This window comes from Lepisosteus platostomus, chromosome 4 (assembly GCF_059453375.1).
Source record: "Lepisosteus platostomus isolate fLepPlt1 chromosome 4, fLepPlt1.hap1, whole genome shotgun sequence".
NCBI classification, from domain to species: domain Eukaryota; kingdom Metazoa; phylum Chordata; class Actinopteri; order Semionotiformes; family Lepisosteidae; genus Lepisosteus; species Lepisosteus platostomus.
The window spans coordinates 3048962-3069441 of record NC_142614.1 but is presented as its reverse complement, the minus strand read 5'-3'; the positions used below and the strand labels follow the sequence as shown (position 1 = coordinate 3069441).

Genomic DNA, 20480 nt, shown 5'->3' with positions numbered 1-20480 from the left:
GGTGAGGACAGCTGAAGACGGGAGTTTGTGGAAAAGATGATGATGATGATGATGATGCAGTCTGCGGTAAAGCCGTAAAAAGAGGTTTCTATCCACCTCGATGTGTGTTCAAGGGGGTAGACAGTACAATCAGATTTTATTTCCAAGGCTAATGTTTAGGGAGCTTTTCATCTGTCTGTAGCAGAAACACTTGGCCAACTTGCACCAGTCCTCTTAGCACTGCTGAGTCTTTATGTGTTTGAAGTGGGTAAAGCCAGTTAGTGGCATAAATTATATTTGAGACAAGCAATAGCCGTAATTATCCATTATTCATGGCTCTGTGGCTCTGTTTCAAAGCAGACGGCATGAGCAATGATGTCTAATAGCCTTGCATATCAAGCAAAATGCCGCTCTTTTCTATAATCGCGGGCCCAATCACCTTGTAATCACCTTGTTGTACAAACTGTTTTGGCATTCTTGGATTACGGCCACCAGAGGCTCTCTGGAAAATAGCACTGCTCTGCCTATAGCAACACACAGATTTACCACGGTAATCTTTCAGAAGGGAAAAATGTGAAGAATTTCATAGAGACCTACTAGGCCCCCTGTGTTTCTCTGTGTGTGTGTGTCTCTTTCTCTGCCCCTCTCCCTTTCCTAAATGCAGTTCCAGGCTTTATGAGCACGAGCATTGCCACCAAAGCTTAATGGTATTGAGCGTAACGTCTCTTGACATATCAAACAGCAAGGAAAAAAACAACAAATAACTTCTTAAACCAGGGCAAGGAGGACTCCATATTTGACGTACACTGTGACCCCTCACCCCGTGTCTCTGCCCGTCTCTCTCTCTCTCTCTCTCTCTCTCTCTCTCTCTCTCTCTCTCTCTCTCTCTCTCTCTCTCTCTCTCTCTCTCTCTCTCTCTCTCTCTCCAGCATGGCTTGTGGAGGTCGTGAGTATGGGTGCTGGGTTTGTGAGAGATACCCTGTGCCCCACAGCCTTGCCCCTCCCCTCTTACCTGCTGCAGAATCCCCTTCCAGCGGCGGGGCAGCCAGGCGGTTCGGGGGTGAGGGGGGTGAGGTGGGGCTGGAGAGGGCACACACACAGTCTGACCCAGAAGGAGCAGTAGAAAAGGCAGTAAGAGCTTAAAAGCCAGCGATGAGCAGGGGGTTAGGAGCGTTCACTGCAACAGCAATTGTTTGTCATGTCCTCAGTTCAGTCCCGGGGGAGGCAGGAAACTCCCGGATGTAGGGTAGAAAAATGAGAGAAAGAGAGTCCTGGTGGAGACAATAATCCCCGACTAATTGCCTCGCCGGTTCCAGTGGTAGAGCACGGCTTGGAATGTTCTGGAAAGGAAAAGGACAACAGAGGACAGAGTGGAGTTCATAATTATGTTGCGCTGGTGAAAGCTTTAGAAAAGCCTCCTGCTTTCCTTTTAAAACCCCTGTTTAGACACGATCAAAGACATGCTGGCGTGGGTCTCTGCGTGGAAGAGCACGGGGGCTGTACTGACCACCCCTCTCCTCATCAGGACCCATTCTGAGAGGCTCGCTGTGGGATGTGTACGCTCTGCTTCGGAAGCTGTATGTCATGAGGATACCCCTCCCAAGTTTCTTCAACAGTCGATTATCCCAGCAGGCGGTATGTTTCATACTAGTATTCACTCCCTTTGTCTTTTCCCAACGTGCTGTTTTTTTTCTCTCTCTGATAAACAGACTGGCATGTGTTTGCATGTTTAGCTCTCTGTATGTGGCTCAGCCTGGGGGAGTACTTCTTATTTATAAGGCGGTACTGTTTTCTTGTTCATTTGTCAGTAAGATGTGGAAGTGAGTCATAAGGCTTTTACCTTCAAAGGGCAAAAGGTGGAAGGTTCGACATACAGCTGAGTTGTGTATTATTTATTGCTGTCGGTACAGTGCAGTGCTGTGCTTCGAGAACTGAACCTGTGTGCTGATGTACAGAGCCCAGGAGAGTTAGAACAGATGTTCACCCGTCTATTTTTACTGCAGTTTTATCTTGGGGTCTCTTTACAAAAGCGGGTGTCTAGAACTGAAACAGAGGAAAACGGGAGCAATTACTCTTCAGAGTGATGGCTGTTTCCCTTGGAGCTGAGGAGGGAGTCATCAAATTTTAAAATCACTCCAGTCCCGTGTAGTCTTCCTCTCGTCCGTGAGCTGAGGCGTCTGTGTGTCTGCAAGAGAGAGATGAACGCAGGGTGAGAAACCAGTTTATAACAGCTGGCATCCCCGTGTCCTGGGCTACACACTGGAGAACACCAGCAGGCCACATGTGTGTCCCTTGTCATGGTTTTGATGCTACCGTGACAAACCCATAGTGCAGTGCAATGACATTCTGCCTGCAGCTCTGAAGGCCCTGTAGCGCAAAGCAGGAATCTCCCCGCAAGCTGTAAGCTCCACTTTTCACTCTCTGCAGAACTGCAGTGATTGCTGCAGACATATCACCAGGGACCGCAGCTTCGTAATTTGTTTCATGGAGGTTAAAATAAAATGATCTACAGTCTCCATGTCTTTGCCATGGATGATGTAGTTAAGGGGATCTTTTACACTACGCAGGCCTGAGAAAATTGCAGCCCCACACACTGTCTGGAAATGGAAGGGTATTATAAAGCTGCTGGCACAGGCTCCTTCTTAATGGCCTTTCTGAAAACAGAAGGAGTTACTGTATGTGTGCTCGGCAGCTGAGGTGAAGGAGATGAGCGAGGTAAAGAAAAAAGAGTGACGTTCTTTTAAACTTGCTGGGCTGATATTACAGGAGAATGGGAGAATTAAGACATAACTGAGTAATTTCACACCAAGGTAACTCAGGCTGAAAGGCCTGAAGTACCAACTGCACCTACAACATTGATCTTGATTTTCAATTTAAGAGTGGCTTCTATCTTTCTATATTTATTTGTCTAGACATTGTTTATGCTTTTTCTAGTGGATACTGTTCTCTCTTTGATACAGTTGCATCTTTGGATAGTAGTTTGGATCTCTTTATGATTATAATTGTATAAATTGTTCACAAATTCCAGTGACTGCACCAGAAGACCCTACCATTGAATATGGCTCAGCAGATAAAACAATAGTGTTTAGCTGACAGGGAAAACAACTTAATATATATACTCAGGCAGTATATATGTATATACTTATACAAATAATCTTTTCTGCAACATAATTAAGAAATCATTTTTTATTCAGCCTTCAGAAAATGTTGGGTTAAAGAGACAGCAATCATTTTTTTCAGCGTACAGTAGGCAGCTTGGAAAATCTGTCTTAGCTGTCATAGATCAAGCTCTGCTTTGTTTGTGTTAGAGCGAGCATTCCATTTCGCAGGGAAGCATGACACCCTCTCTTTCAGGGAGTCCTAACTTACAGCTCTTTGTTTCACAAAGAGGAAGGCACTACTGCACTTGTAACTGATTTGTTTCACTCTTCCAAAACCACTCAGTTCAAACCTTTCAGTTCCCAGCATTGTTTTGTTTTTGTCTTTCTGACAGTCTCCGAAGAAGAACCAGAAAGGAACCTTTAGAGGATAGTATTTTTACATCATCATTACATTCATCAGTTTTTCAGAGATTTCCCCTTTGAGATATTATCAAGAATGAACTTGTCTAAACTTAGAACATTTTAAGTATATTTCCTTGAAAACCCTGGTTTGAGAGAACAGGATACACACAGTGACATCATTTCTGATAGGACAGAAATATCATGAAACCAGTCCTTTTCCCCAGTGTGCTATGCTATGATAAAGGAGGGCAGTATAAGTATAGCAAACACCATGAGAGACATACTGATGCACCTGGCTAGTGGGTGTCTTCAGGTAACAATAGAAAGTGCACTGCAGGGCACAAGAAGCTAGTGTAACTACGGAATAGGTGAACCGCTAGAGGACATCTGTGAAGGACGACTGAGGTCGATGCGAAGACATGTTGTAGCTGTAATTATTGTTGAAGGTGAGCCAACATGGCACTTTTTTTCGGCAGTACACTGTATATTATCGGCAAGCCTTGTCGCATTTGACTAGCACAGCTGCTCACCTCCCAGTGCTTCTCCACTCCTTGCTTCCTTAGACGACAGTGAGGTCTGCCTCATGAGTTCTACACTAGTCCTGGATTTCCGTCTCTGCGCTGGCGACAAAATGTCCTCGGCGGTCATCTCGGAGATCTGCGGCACCTTCTCGCAGTCCACGACCAAGGCCGTGGTATTGGAGTCTCTGATGCCGGTGGCAGCTCCACCCACGCCAATGCTTCCACTGCTCACGCTCACAATCCCACTGCTGCCACCACCTGCTCCGGCCGCGCAGGCAAGGGGCTGCTCCTCCTGGCTTTCTGTCCCTTTGGAAGCAGACCGGGTGACTTGAGCGGCCTGGCCACCGTTGGTCTGGGAGCAGACGTTGCTGACCTTGGCCTTGCTGGGCTCCCCGTGGTTGCTGTAGACCTTGTAGCGGATCATGAGGATGATAATGAAGACCAGCACCGAGGCCACGATGATGCCCCCTATGATGATGATCATGGTGCCGCCCAGGAACTGCGTGTGCATGGACTGGCACTGGCTGTACTCTGGCTCCGTGGTGAACTGCAGGCAGCCCACCACACGCGTGGCCGTCAGCGTTGTGATCCCATCATCATAAATCGCTAGGACACACAGGTCGTACTTCCGCCCCGACACCAGGTCCTTCACCAGGAAGTCTTCGCTGGTGGAGGGGATCATTCTGCCAAAAGATAAAAGGGGAGTTAGGGGTCAGAGGTCAGTTAGATAGTAACAGGAGCTGTGGATAGTAACAGGGTCTCAGTATCAGTGAAGGGAGGAGCTTTGGCTCCATATATTAATGATTTTAGAAGTGGACACTTGATAGGAAAGCTCTTAATAGTGCAGTTTTTGTGGTTTTGTATCTTCTTCCCTGCTCAAAGCAGCCCAGTGTGTTGCGTGATCAGTGCACTAGTGAAATCACATGTGGACGAGTGGGTCAGGGAAGCACAGCAACAGATCTACACTTCTGATATCCCTCCAATATGGCACTGCAGATACTGGGGTTAGAAGGAGAGCAAAAAGGAAATATCACAGAATATCAATGAACATTAATTTGTTGCCAGACAATGTGCATATCAGGAAATTAATTTCCTTGCTGTAGTCTTCCTGTCTCTCATCTTTGTTCTAAAATCAATCTCTAGATTTCTGAGTGAAACACACGTTTGTCCAGTTTACATTTGTAGCATACACATATCAATAAAATCTGAGCCTCTATAAATTACAGTTTTGCACTTTGATCTGTAGATGTGAACTGTCACACAGAAGACTACTAATCCCACAATGCACAGTTCAGTATGACCCTTGGTGACATTTAGTGACTTATACTACACTCCTACTCCTTACACTCATACTACTGCAGGAAAAACATACTACTGCAGTTTTGGTCCAAGTTGAATACAGGAAAAAATGAGAGGTATTTAAAAATAACTATTCCTTAAAGTATTTATTAGACTGCCAGTACAATTTTCAGACTCCATTACTACCAAACTCCTCTTCATGGTATCCATCGAAACAAATTTAATTGAATAAGCTGCCATGCAACTACCGAAACCCCAGAGCATCTAAAACATATGACGTTAGGGCCCAGTATGGACTGTAACATGTTTGTGTCATGATCTGTGTCGGTGACAGTGTCTTTTGTTTAGAAAATACACAACCATTTCTCCAGGTTTCTGTGCTCCTCTTTGGGAGCACCAGTGTGCTGTTTAACACTGCAGTTTGTTGGAGATATCTTGGGGGGAGGGGGTAAATAAATGAATACAGTGATGTAAGGGTAAGGGTTCCTTTCAAAAAGACATTTTCTAGGTATTTGTCCACCTAAGGGCACTGTATTAAGTTCAGTGGCATGGGCATGGCAGAGTTCCTCATAAAAAGCTACAGGCAGAGCACTCTAATGTTGACTAACATATGGATTTCTGTGAATGTAAATTCTCTAGTAACCTTGTTTTCCACAGCACACGTTCCTAAGGGACTAATCTAATAGCCTCTTCTTTAAAAAAAAAACAACAGTTGATTTTATATTAGCACTGCCTTCCTGTTCAATTTCTGCATTTAGCATTCAAGATACGAGCCCTTGAGGTGTCTTGGGTTCCACATTATCATTCAAACCATCTCAAAAGAACATAAAATATGTGCAGAACAGGAAAAAAAATCAAAGAGTCATTTCTGAAATTCCTAAAAGACTTCATGACCAGAGTAAGGTGTTTGAAAAGGCTTATAGCTCTTTTGTCATTTAAACACTTTGTTATTTTGAATGCAAATAACAACATTTCTAAGGAGGTTGGATTGATGATTTCACTAGGAGTGGCCCAGTCACTCTTGAATATTTATTCTGTAACATGGATTAACAATATACAGTAACAGTGAAGTTAACCTGACCTAACCTAACCCAATCAAATTCTTAAGAATCCATCTGTTATCTGTTTTAGCAAATCAAGAATTTTATTTGCTAAATAAAGCAACAAAATGTCACATTGTTCCACACCTGCAGAGGTAAGGCAATCAAGCTCATAGTGCACAGTTGCTAATCTCTTCTGAAACTCAGCTGCCCTACAATATTAATAAGGAAAAAAACTGCTTCCTCGAAAATTGTCTCACAGTCATCCAGGAGTTTGGAAGAGGGTCTTGTTACTGAACAGTAAGGACCATGTATAATTTGAGAAATAAGGACAAGGTATAACATTTTGGACTAATTTTTCAAAATACATTACGGAGATTGAGATAAAATTGAGATTATTCACTGATTACCTGCCCAGCTGCTTGAAGGATTGTCTTCCTAAAGGTTTTAAAACAGGCTTTGAACAATCCTTTTACTGTTCTCATGATTATTTTTTTCCTGCTGAAGAAAATTGCAGGCATTTTAATAAGCCTGCAGGGCAAAAATGCTTCCAGAAAGTTAACTTTCTCAGTTTGATAAAAGCCTGTGGCTATACGAGTGCACTGAAAGGATGTAGCAGAATGAAAGTGCACTACCCTCATTTAGATATGCAAATGCCATTATTGCTTTTAACGCGAGGCAAAAGCAAAGAATATGGAATCAATTAGAGGTGGATAGAGTTTTCATTAATAAAGTGAAACCCGCCCTCTTCATCTCAAAAAGGAACGTGGTAAAATGAATTATGCTTAAGTGGGTTCAGAGGTAAACTTTGACCTCTCATTATGAGTAATGGGGTTTGAGAAGGAAGCTGCATTAGACAGTACAGACTGCACCTGGTTCGGATTGCAGTGCTCAGCTGACTTACTCTACAGTGGAGTAGTAGTGCTGTCTTTTAACTTCACCTAGTGTGAAACAGAAAGGGTTCTAGGGACGTCCACCTGCTTGCTTGGAATTGCCCTTTTTTTAAAGCTGACAACAGGGTGGTCAAGGTGGTAACCTTGAAGTCTGGTCAGAACTGGGAAGGTGGCGACGGAGCAGTAGTTGGTGCTATACTATGTAAACCTTTAGCACCAGCTGTATGTGAACACGATCCTGTTATGTAATGTCTTGTAATGTGTTGCCTGGGCCTCTATATGTGCTTTGCTGGTATCAATGGGTATTACTGAATTGGGCTTATTTTCCCATTTATGTAGTCACTTTCTTGCAGTGCTTGGTCACTTAACCTATTTTTAGAACTCTAAATGACTGTAACAGAATCAGAGAGACCTTCCAAACAGGTATTTTCTTTTTCACTTGAGCCCTGACTTTCAACCATCAGTATTCAGATCACTACTCTATGCAAAACACGCTGTGTGAAATATGCAGCTATCCTGAACTGTGCCAGCGTGCTGTGATTAAAGGGATGCCTTCTCTCTTTATGATTATAATTGTGATTACCCCAGTCTGTTTTCAATATGGGTGTTTCATCTGTACCGCCCTCTGCAAAATAAAAATTAGATTTCTTTTTAGATCTGTGGTAAAGAATCAGCTCTTATCGCTCAGATCCCACAAGACAGACGGTGTTTAATTCAAGTTTGCATGAAGCCATATAAGAGAAAACCCTTGGATTATCGACTACATTCATAACAAAAGTGCTTCTCTTTGGTTTGGTCAAAGAATCACTTTGCTACAATATAACATAGGTAAAACACTGCGCCATTTAATTGCATTTTACAGATTTGCTGGATCGGTTGTGCTATGAAAAAGTAAAATAGATTTTTTTTTTAATGGCTATTGAGGATGTGTCACTGCAATGCGTCTGCTGGCACATGGCTGCAACAATCACAGTGTCCTACATTCCATCGGCGTCCAGACGGGAGAAGGAGATGGCCAGAAAAGCCACAGCCAGTGTGTTTGAAAGCTTTCTTGGAAGTAATTTAATTTGGCCCATCTTCACCTGTTTATTTAAGTAACATGGAGAATCTGTCTTAGTTTCCCGTTATCAGAATGACATAAAGAATCTTCTATTACACAGATTTATTACTGCAACACTGCTGACAAAGGAGACCTGAGATACCACTCTCTCTGCTGGGCATGATGCCATTATCTGCTGTTTCCTCTTTCAGGTTATTAAGAGCATCTTTGCAGGGAGAGATTACTGTGGGCCTGCATCTAATGACAGGGAATTCTGAAAGCACACACTTGAAGGACCTCATGAGTGAAGAAAAAAACAAACTGCTATCATTTCAAATGGATTTAAGCCAACACAACCAGCACAGTTCATGCAAGCCTAAAGTGTGGATGCTATTTCAATTAATTAATTTTAATGAAATGTTTCCATGATTGCAAAAAGGGAAAAAAAGAGGATTAAATATCCAGGTGCAAAACAGCTCAGTCATTCTGGGAAGAAAAAGGCAGAAAAATAATTTTAAAAAGCCTCTTGATGTTAAAACAAAGCATCTAAATCTCTGTCTTTGAAATTTTCCAATTATTTGAAATGCTGGGTAAAACTGGAAGGCAGGGGTGTACCAGGTTCCAGAGGAAAATAAAATATTATTAGGTATATTGAGGAAACTGCTTCAAGAACGCCTTGTTATTAAAATCTATACTGTAGCTTAATCAACAACGTCTGCCACTAGTAGCATCACACAGCTGTTTGCAAAGACCGTTCAAGGGTTTGCACACCGAGCTCTAAACAGTCACTGCAGAAATAACCAGATAGCTGCAAGTCTCTGCCCCCTTACTTTACCAGTGTGAGTGAACTGCAAATAAACTAAATGGAAAGTAGAGTCATCCCTGTCACGTTTGCAGCTCTCCAGCCTATTAGCTCTCGAAAGGCAGCCAGTGGTACAGACTGCCTTTCCCCAAGCAGGCAATAACATGTGAGTATAAACAGCGTGGCATCAACATGTGAGGAGCAAGACTGAAACTGACAAGTTTCGATTCACTCAGTGTTGCAGTTCCTAAGACAGAGGCAAGAGCTATGTTCAGACAGCCACCGTGCTTTATAAATGAACTCCCATTTTGTACTTTATGAACTATATGGCCACTAAAATGAAAGTAGCTGGCCAAACAGTCCTTGAACAAAAGCGGTTTGCATGAGAGGCCAAGCAGGTGATGACCCAGAGGGACAGAAATATGGTCACAGCAGCTTTTGAGGTCTAAAGTAGAGGCTCCTTTGGTCACCCATGAAATCTTTCAGGTCTCAGCGATGTGGGGGATTCCAAATCAGGTAGACACACAGGCAGGTCATACATACAGGTCAGACAGGCATCCTTGTCTACATAGGAATACCACTGCATTAGATTTTAACTGTCTACAACGAAGCTTACTACTGTAAGTTCAGAGTTGGCCGAAAGTTGGGAAAGGGGAGTTAGTCAAGTATAAGAAAAGCCATCTTGGTTTATGTTACTACCTGATTTTCACTTACTGTAAATTCATTTTGTTGCTGCTTGAATTGTACCTAGAAAGCTAAGTCTGACCCAGGAGTTTTCTGAAGCATTTCTGAAAATAGTTAATGGTTAAGCATTTCAGTTGCAAACTCAAAGAAGCTTTGTTTTTTTTTATGAAAACTTGCAATTTTATCAGAAGAGCAGTTATTAAGAAGATATGGAAGATTTCTGACTCTGATGAGTCCAATTTACTCTTACCTTAACGGCCATTGCTTGGGGAGGTGACTGATGATCTCCCCCCGATTGTAGCATAGCTGAAAGATGTCTGGGCATGCAACTAAAGCAACCACTTCTCACCTGCTATGGGTTGCACACACTGGGTTTGCATTGCAGGCTAATTTTCTTCTCCTTGAGCTGGGTGCACATGACACATATCTGTGCTGATTAAATGCCCTATACAGATGTAAGCCAGCAGATTATCTGGAATAGTGCTGCCTTTGGTATCTGCTCCGGTTACTGGGTAATGAGGTCTACAGCAGTTTACCAATCATATCTCAGAAGAAATACTGGGGGAAATAGTCAAATATAAACACCTTGGAAAAGCCCTGGGAAGGTTGCGTGTAAAGCTTTTATTTCAATATCCTTCAGAACAGTCACAGAATGATTGCATTTTTTTTTGCATTATCTTTCTCCGAAATCTGCATTCTATTGTACAATTCCACTTGAAAATAGTCACACGTATAATACATAGAACTCACAACGTTTTTTGCTGGAATCAACAGTCTGCGTATACAGTAGCAACTAACGGGCAATTTAATAACTGGAACCAGCTGTGCTTAATCAGTTGCGATCGCTGTGAGACTCTTAAATGGAAATTCACAGATTATAGAGTTGCCTTAGGGTCTATCGAGTTGTCTCTTGAGGGTTTGTGGAGGAGGATGGGGCTTACTCTTCATCTTCAGGTGTATGAATACAATCAGCAGGCCTGTGGGGATGCCCTTAAGGCAGCCACATCTTGCTTATGTTCCATCTTTCTGAGAGGGATTGTGGCAATCCTGTAGTCCTTCCTCCATCAACAGCAAAATGCAACAGGCAGTTATTATGTTTACTTTTCTCCCCTCCACTGAACAGTGTAACACACCCATGTAATTCTTCCACAGCACAATACATAATACTGATAAGTATGTGGTGACTTCACCTGCAGTCATAAAACCACTCTCTCTCCTGTGTTCTAAGGTTCGAGTTGGTTTTCCTTGCCTGAACTCACACAAAACTCCAGAACATCTACAACAACACTGATGTAGACCTTATTGAGATAATGATTTAGCTGGTGCTACTGTAGGTGACAGGAGCTACTGTTTAAGTAGAGCTTTTGGTATCATTGATCCTACTGGATCACATGGAAAAAGAGAGATGGATGACTGTTTTTTTCCTTTTTTTGGCTCCTGTTTGGCTACCAGAACCCAATTTGTAGATTTTGAGTGTGTTAAATAGGATTGTTTTCCACTCATGCAGGACAGTCAAAATGGATTTAGAACAGGCATGAGCAGGAACAAACCAACAGAGCATATGATAGGGCAAGTTTAGGTTTTCAGAAGACTTAAGTTCTCATGTTGAAGGTAGACGGTATCCAAGGTAGTGCATGCAATTGGATTGGGAGATGGTTAGTAGAGAGAAAACTGACAACATGTAAGGGGAGAATACTCAAATTGGTTTGATGTAATTAGTGTAAACACACAGCCCTTCCTGATTTATGTCAATGATATAGATTCTTGTGTACCATTGTGAATTAGTCAAGTTCACAGATGATGCAAAAAGAGGAGAATTAGCAACTGGGCAAACACCTGGCAGATGCAAGTCAATGAAGACAACTGCTGAGTATTGCATGTGCAATGCAGAAAGACTGAGGCCACAGCAGCTAACTAGGGAAAAAACGCTTTTATGCTAATATCAATACCTCATTTTCCTTTTCTAGGCAATTTAGGGAAGCAATATTAATGTAAAAGAAAAAGTTGGGATATTCAGTTGAACATGTAGATCTTAAGGGATCTCAAAGTGAACATCCCAGGAGCAGCAGTCGCTTGTCCACTCATAGGGTATATGGGGGATTGCGCTTATTACAGGCCTCCTGTTGGCAACCTTATGTTTTTAAAGCATCATGCCTTCCCCATGCAAGCACAGTGTTGAGGTGGGTTGGAGATTTGTTTTTATTACTGATGGCAGTCAGCTTCACAGCTCCAGCAGGCTGGAAGGATGTGTGCGCTGAGCACACTTGAGGACTACACAGGCGCTGAGCATACCTGGGGACTACACAGGCGCTGAGCATACCTGGGGACTACACAAGCACTGAGCACACCTGAGGACTACACAGGTGCTGAGCACACCTGAGGACTACACAGGTGCTGAGCACACCTGGGGACTACACAGGTCCTCAGCACACCAGGGGACTACACAGGCACTGAGCACACCTGGGGACTATACAGGCACTGAGCACACCTGAGGACTACACAGGCACTGAGCACACCTGAGACAACACAGGCGCTGAGCACACCTGAGGACTACACAGGTCCTCAGCACACCTGGGGACTACAAAGGAACTGAGTACACCTGGGGACTACACAGGCGCTGAGCACACCTGGGCACTACACATGCGCTGAGCACACCTGAGGATCACACAGGCGCTGAGCACACCTGAGGACTACACAGGCGCTGAGCACACCCGGGGACTAGACAGGCGCTGAGCAAACCCGGGGACTAGACAGGCGATGAGCACACCTGGGGACTACACAGGCGAAAACCCTGGTTTTAAACTCAAACAGTACAAATGCATTTAGTACATTTTGTACTAAAACAAATGCATTTGTGGTCTTTGTGCCTTTAATTGAGCTGAAGGTCACTTGTGTGTTGTTGACAACATGGGATTCTCGGATTTCCAGACAGTCTGTTGGTTAGGTCTTATACCATAAAGTGCCTTTAAAGGGTGAAAAGTTATCCGCCTTCACAGGCAGACTTGCTACAAATGGGACCATAGGGAAACTACAGGAACAGCCTTGCAGGGAGAGCATGCAGATGGTTAACGACCAGGAGAAATTTGCAGGGTTCGTCTTTTCCGGTCGTAAATTCTTTCTGTACCTTTTTGATTGTAATTGCTTAAATTGCAGTTGGGACACTTTTGTGCCCAGAGCAGCCTTCGTTACTAGAAAATTGATTTTCTTAGCTGAAGGCTACTTTTCTTGCCCATTTAGTTGCTCCATATACAGTAAATGCACTGTTTCTAAGCTCTGTGTAATTTTTTAAAGAGGAAACGAGGGAATTAAAATAGTTTGCAAACTTGAGGCAGCAATACATTTGACATTAGACAACATTTTAAGCTGGGTAAGCACTACAGATTTGTTTACTGGACATTAATCTACAGTACATCGAGGTAAATCTTAATATGCCATTAATCAGTAATTGAATTTGTTTAAAACAAAATCACTCTAATGGAAATACTCCCCAGCACCCATCAGCAACCTCATGCTTTCAGATGAGCTGTGTGATTGGCTGGAATTACTCAAACATCCAGTCAGTGTGGGAGCATTTGAGTACCTCCTGATGTGTGCGTGAGAGCGTGTCAGAGTATAAGTGTGCGTCAGTGTGTATATGTCGGTGTCTGCGAATACCGGTCACTGTCTGAGTGTGTCAGCACGTGCTTCTGACTGTGACAGTCAAGCTTGAGCACTTGTGCATGTGGAAGCTGGAATTTCATGAAAAGTAAAGGAATATGCTCAATTTGCCAGCCAAGGGAACCATGTTCTGCCAGAACCGAGACAATACCACCAGGATCTGGGTGCAGCAGAGCTCCAGGTCCTCAGGAAGTGAATCCATGAGCTCAAACTGAGCTGTTGAGCAAGGGGGCCGAACAGTCCATTAATGAATTAGCATGTAATTGTCCGAACAAGCCTCTCATGTTTCTTTTTCTTTATGTTCGCTTAGGTTTATTCATCGAGACGATTAACTTCTTAAAAGCAGGAGCTCTTAACACAGGAGGTCTCCCTGGAACTGGCGAATCCATCGCTGTGCTAGCCTCAGGCGAATGTTGCACTGTTATTACTGTATGTTAAATGTTTTTACATTTGTAATAGGATTTGATACCTGAACCCCTCTTGTGTGTGAGCAGGTGTGTCCCTTCCAGAGCAATGCAGGAGTGAAATAAGACATTCACTGGTGCTTCGAAGTCTGCTAATGGGACAGACTATCGCAGGATGCCCTTTGACACTTCACTGCTGACTAGTTAAGACAAGAGAAGTCATACATTCACAGTCAAATGATTGCAAAATGGTGTCATAGATCTTGCACAGCAATATTACTGTGTCCCACGTGGGGTTGTGTTCGGATGACAGGATGTTTATAAAATGATAGCTAAGAATGCCAAAACAGGATAAAAAAGGTAAAACTTTTATACAGTACCTAATACAAAGGGAACAGGTGTCTTTGGAATAAAGACGGCATTCAGCTTGCCAGCAGAAATCCTCTTAACCATGAGGAAGGAGTGTTTTTTGTGAAGAGGTGTGTATATGAAGCGATCACACATTGGGCTCAAAAGCCCGAGTGTACCTGTGAGAGAAAGTTCCCTTCGTTAACTATCATGATTCCTGCACATCTCACTGGGGGGTCTGCTTCAACTGCCTGCACAGCCGAGAGAGGGACTCTCCTTTAATGAGCCCCTGTCCTGCCAGCCTCTTCCCAGCAAGGGATCTCTCTCTCTCCCAGCGCCACAGCCGACGAGTCCGCCTGCCTTCAGATTGTCAGCGGCGCAGTCGGGTAATGAGAGAGTGGATTCGGGGGCTGGGGCTGCGGTAATGACATTGAGCAGGGCTGAAATAATGTCACCTCTCAGCTTCTTTGCTGGGTGTGTTTTTTTGTGAAACATCGCCATTGAGAGTCCAACTAAGCAATCACTGTGTCCCTAAGCACCCAGGTGGGGATCTGAGTGGTGCTGAAGGGCTGAAGGAAAATCCTCTTTTCAACCACTGGTAAAAAAAAAAATGTGAACAGAGCAAATGTGATCACACCAGCCTTTAGCTGCTGTGCATTTGTACTTCAGAGCTTTCACTTCATTTAGGGCTGCAAAGGCCCGAATCATCTAGTCTGAAGGATCTTTTAGGAGAGCATGAGCAGCCCTTATACTGCCACTCTGCTTTTTGTTGCATTAGTAGGAGTTAAGGGAAGTTTACCATGATATACTGTATAGTATTTGCATCCCATTTTTCCAGCTTCCCTATTCCTGGATAATGCCTGGTTTTGCCTGGACTTTCCCATTTGTGCCAGGCTTTGACATGCCTCTGTCTGCCTGTTCTGTGTTATTGCATTTAGCATTTTGCTGCCCTGCTTTTGCGGTTTATCCAGTAATAAACAACAGAAAGGGGCATTCTGAATGAGTTGGTAGCAAACTCTCTCAAAGATAGAAGTGCATGCCTTCATAAGGGTAGGCATACAATAAAAACTGCTGTTGTCACTTTGGACACCCTTGTGCTACAGCACATAAACATTTGATGCTAAGCTCTTGAACAGAAGATCTTAACTGAGATTTCTAGACTCATCCTGCACCGCTGGGAGAGCATTGCACAGCATTTTTAATGACTTGTGTTTTTATTACTGTATGAATTGCTTATAATAACACAAGCCAAAGAGCTTCACACACACAAGGGGGCTGAAGGGCACTTCTGTGCCAACAGCCCCTCTACACAGCATGTCAGGGGGAGAAGTGAGAAACTGTTTCAGTTGAATTCAGGGGGCTGTGGTCAGGCCAGATTGCATTAGCCCATAGCGGCATTTAGCCAGGACAACAGGGTTAACACCTGCTCCTACAAACAGTGCCATGAAGTCTTTAACGACCGTGTTGTCAGGACCATAGGTTAATGTCTCATTCAAAGGATGCTTGTGCACTTGATTTTCATATTTCTGGATCTCAGAAGGGAAAGGACCTTCCAGGAACTCCGCCTGAACTGGTGTGATAATGTCAAGTGTGCACCTGATCTGCAGTAGTGCAATGGACGTGTCTGGGAGATGCACAGGAATGGCAATAACAGAATTGCACAACTTGGAATATTTCTCTTTTCTCGCTGCCATTACAAAAACTGTGGTTCCTGCTGTTCCCCTAGAAAAGATGCATAAATACAAAGTGATGCCACCATATTCTAGATAACATCAGGCATCAGGATAATACTTTCATGACAGCCCTTCTGAACCTCAGCCTTTCATCCCAGGTTTTTCGCTTGACTTGAGAAGCAGCGTGGACTATTTAACTGCGCCCCTGCGGACAAGGCCTCGCATGTGAAGCCCTGCTGGGCTGGCGTGCCCAGCGCTCTCCTGCAGAGCTGCCCTCTGGCCTGGAGGCCATCGCACAAGTCTCAGGGTGCAAATCCACTGAGCTGTGACCAAGCAGGAAAAGTAAAACAGCCTTTTTTTTTTAACTGGATGGAATCGTTGCGGCTCGGCAGACATAATCGCCCAAGGCTTCATTGGTCCCTTTAAATGATCTGGGAATAGCGTTCAAGTGGTGTAGTTGGGCAAATGATTAATTCAATGAAGTAATTAGGAGCTGGAGCGGACGAAGGCCCACAGGACCTGGCTGCACACCTCTGCCGTGCAGGGCTTGAGCGCGAGAGTGAGGGGGATCGAGGGGTCCAGCACCTGGAGGAGAACGCGAGGCCTGGAAGGGCTGGGAGCCCCTCTCCCCTGTGATTTTTTGCGTAGGGTCTTCAAGACCCCGCCAGGCGCTTCGAAGCAAATGGGATAATTAAGCTGGCTCACACACTGCAATCTTCAGAGGGCTTGAGTCATTAGAAAGCCGATTCTGCTTGGCAGGGGGACGCCAACACCCGCGACCGTGTTCCACATCCAAGAGCAATCCTCCGCAAACATCTGTCACACAAGCGCTCCCATCCCACAGGAGCGAAAGCGACAATCCAGGCGGCTTAAAAATAGCACGGGCAGGGAGAGATGGAGGGCTGGTGAAGCTCAGGCTCTGCTGCGGAAGCTGGTGTTTCTGATTTCAGCTCAGGGCCAGTGGAAGGGCGTTTCTGGACATGAGGGGTCAGCGTGCGTGGGGCTCCAGGGGGCTCTCCTGCGCTTGGATTGGAGTCAGTGGTCAACACCACACTGTTCAGCATGGGAAGAATGAAATCATGAAATGCCTCTGATCAACCCCCTAAAACTCAATTGTAACCTGAAAACTATTCCTCCTCTCACAGTTATTTAATTCGTATTTCTGGGTACAGAGTTCCGGTTCTTATTCCAATGCTGCCACTGTGCTTTGCCAAGTCAGGATGCGTAAATACTAAGATGAACAAGAGCCGAATGACCTTTTCTCCTCCAGCACCCTGCAAGAGCTCCAGCCCGCCGCTGCAGAGAAGCAGCCCATCGTCCCATACCTGCTGTGGCAAAGCAATGATATTAGGAACTAAGTATGCAAATCCCTTCTGATGTCTCTGTTTACCGTGTGCCCGTTTAATTAATCCTCTCATTTGTTAAAGGTGAAAAAAAATGCAAACTGAATTCATTAAAAATTGATATTCAAGAAAACGCGAAGACGGTGCAGTAAGTGGATAGAAGTAAATTGCATCTGACATCCCACTGACTGAAAGCACAGCCCTGCGGAAACAGATGTCAGCTACAGGACGGGCACAGACCAATCACACAGCCGTCAAAGGGGACTGTCTCTGCGGCACATCGTGCTTCACACGCAAACAGGAACATGCGAAAACAACTGCACTGCTTGATCTGTTGCGATCTTCACGAACACAAGAGTTTTGTACAGTACGTGTTCTCTCAATCAATTACATTTCTGATCTCTTATCTGACTTGACCCATGTATGTTATTAAGCAGCCGTGCTTAATATTAATAGACTGGGGAACTGCAGTTTGCTCTTTTATATCCTAGTTTGAAATGTATCATGTGCCGTGGAAGGAAAAGTAAATAATACCGTAATCAGGGGGCAGCAGTACTGCAGAAACGTCTGTTTAACACAGAAAACAGACTTTTATCTTCTAGCAGTATGTGATGAAATGCAACAGAAAATAACTACAGCAATAACAGAACCTTATTTTTTAATTATTTGTAATGAGGAGCCTGCTTCTGTCGTATTTGCATATTTTACATGTGTGTTGTAAAACAATATCCAAATTTAGATAGATAGTATTTATTACATTTATTCTTGATTTCATGTCCAGATCATTTGCCGTTCTTTAATGTCCCATTCTGGCTGTACTTGTTCTCTAACGGTACGGATCAGGCAGTGGATTCAGTCTCTAGCCTCTGCTGTCTGTCTGATGGCTCTGCGCCAGACCCTGGCTGTCACTCAGAGAGTGAGGCAGCACATAGCAAAGGCCCTGCAGCTGCTGGCGGGTCTCAGAGTTAAGACGGAGAGCTGGGAACATCATTCAGTCTACTTTTTAATTGTCCTCTTTCATTTTTATTGTTTCCTTTCAGGCCTGTTCCCTGTCTGCGCTGGATGTCTCTGTACATTTTAATTTTCAGGCAAGTTATTGTGCTGTCGCCTTCCATTTTCCTTCTATCTCAAGGGATCCTTTTTCAATCCATGGAATTTGAAAGACACCCTCAAATTTCATTCCCTTTTGCTTTATATGTTGTTTTAAGAAACTTACACTTAGAGGATAGACAACGCCAGTCCTGGAGAGCCAGAAGATTTCTGTGTTTCTTTCCATCTGAGTCCTTAATTACTTAATTGAACTTATTCTTTACTGCATAGGACAAGTTGAAACCTTTTCTTTTTTCGTAAGAAGCTGTGGTTTTAGACCAATAAACTTGCTGAACAGGGGTCCTTACGGACCAGGGTTCGACACCCCTGACTTAGAGTAATTCATCCTCCCTAAGCATTTAATGTTCTGCTCCACTTTCATTGCATTTTCTCCTGTGAATTACCTGAATGTTCCACACTGAGCAGTTTTCCCACTACGTAATTCCTAAAAATCACATGGCTAATAGCCTCATTCAAACATGGAGACAGTATTTTCTCTTAATAGTGAAAAACATTCATTGATACTAAACAAGAAAACTCAAATCAAATCAACTTAAAGGCTCTTAAGTGCAGTCAGTTTATTATCAGATGACAAAGGCATAAAGGTGCTTTTATTTTTTTCGTACCTTTTTCTGGAGATAAAAAATGACACTTGAGTAAAGTGCTTTTTACGAATTGACTGCTTCAGAAATGTGTTGGTCATTTCAGTCTTTTAAATATGGATGTTTGTCTCTAGTCAAAAGCGCTACTACTGTACTGTAGGCACTGCACGTCTTCTGTAAATGGCAGTGGTCTGTTTCTGCTCCACAGAAACTCAAAGAGAAAACAATAAAAGCGTTAATATTCCTGAAGCAGAAGGAGTGTTTAGGGCCCAAACCTCTGGGCTGCAGGGTCATGGGTTCGAATCCTGCTGTTGTGCCCTTCAGCCAGGGTACACAGACTGCTCCAGTAAATGCCCTGTTACATGTGTCTGCAGCTCTCTACTGTAAAAAGGCATTTCTTCTCAACCCCTTTACCCGATTAAATAGCTTTATTTCAGCAGACACAGCAGTTGAGGACAAATGCTGATTAAATTGAAAAGCTTGGTGTTGCTACACTCCTTCTAGTTCCTTCTACCCTGTGGCCACAGGGCTCACTGTTGTGTGGCTGAGAGCACTGAATCAGCTCTGCTGGCTACACAACACTGGGGGACCGCTGGCCACAGCTGGCTTTTGGCACAGCCTGGCTGTGTTGAGACGAGCACTAGATTGTGTGCTTTCTGAGCAAATTGCACTCCGTTCTGCACTCCACCCCCATTCATAACACCCCGCGTTAGTGGGGCCAGCAGGGGGCGCTCACCCTGCGGCTCATGTGGGTCCTAATGCCCCAGTGTAGTGACGGGGACACTATACTGTAAACAGGTGCCGTCCTTCGGATGAGACGTAAAACCAAGGTCCTGACTCTCTGTGGTCATTAAAAATCCCAGGGTGTTTCTCGAAAAGAGTAGGGGTGTAACCCCGGCATCCTGGCCAAATTTCCCCATTGGCTGTTATCAATCATGGCCTCCTAACAATCCCCCTCTGTGAATTGGCTTCATTACTCTGCTCTCCTCCCCACTGATAGCTGATGTGTGGTGAGCGTTCTGGCGCACTATGGCTGCCGTCGCATCATCCAGGTGGGGCTGCACATTGGTGGTGGTGGAGGGGAGTCCCCATTACCTGTAAAGCGCTTTGAGTGGAGTGTCCAGAAAAAGCGCTATATAAGTATAAGCAATTATTAATTATTATTATTATTTTAATTGTAATTTCCAGCTGTCTTCCTTGCTGAATATCACCTTGTTTCTCCAGCCCATACACTCACAGAAGCCACCTTATTGGAAATCTTCATTGACTTAAAAGGCACTGACCGCCGCTCTGGTCCAGGTTCCAGTTGCCCATCACAAACCCATATTGACACGCCGCCTGCCCACAGCTCAGCTGGCATGTGTGCATATTGCATAAGAACTGTTTGATGTGAGCTCTTCATCCTGCAGATGACATCTGACATGATGTGACATGGCAGTCATTTTAGGTTTTGAAAAGGGATGCCTCTTCACACATTTAAAAATGATTGATTAACCATGTGCTGAAAGCGTGATTATACCGACTGTTGAATTTAATGTGGGAGTAGTCATTACTTTACTATCACTGACATGCTATTATTGAGCATTCCTGTTATTAAAGGAACA

General features: G+C 44.0%; 1 protein-coding gene across 3 annotated transcripts in view; it reads right to left on the bottom strand.

Annotated features, from left to right (window-relative positions):
- LOC148672142 (leucine-rich repeat and fibronectin type III domain-containing protein 1-like protein) overlaps positions 1–20480 on the bottom strand; it is a 76187-nt gene that overhangs the window by 3411 nt on the left and 52296 nt on the right. For 2 of the 3 annotated variants that reach the window (XR_015935674.1, XR_015935675.1), the window contains exons 4-6: positions 4013–4686; positions 2052–2164; positions 992–1319 (exon numbers count right to left, since the gene is read on the bottom strand). Coding sequence is in view for 1 of the 3 variants with exons in the window: in XM_088627596.1 (XP_088483722.1) it covers positions 2097–2164; positions 4013–4686 (742 nt within the window). In the remaining 2 variants the exon portion in view is untranslated. The remainder of the gene's footprint in view (positions 1–991; positions 1320–2051; positions 2165–4012; positions 4687–20480) is intronic. The other variant, XM_088627596.1, reaches the window with a different exon arrangement.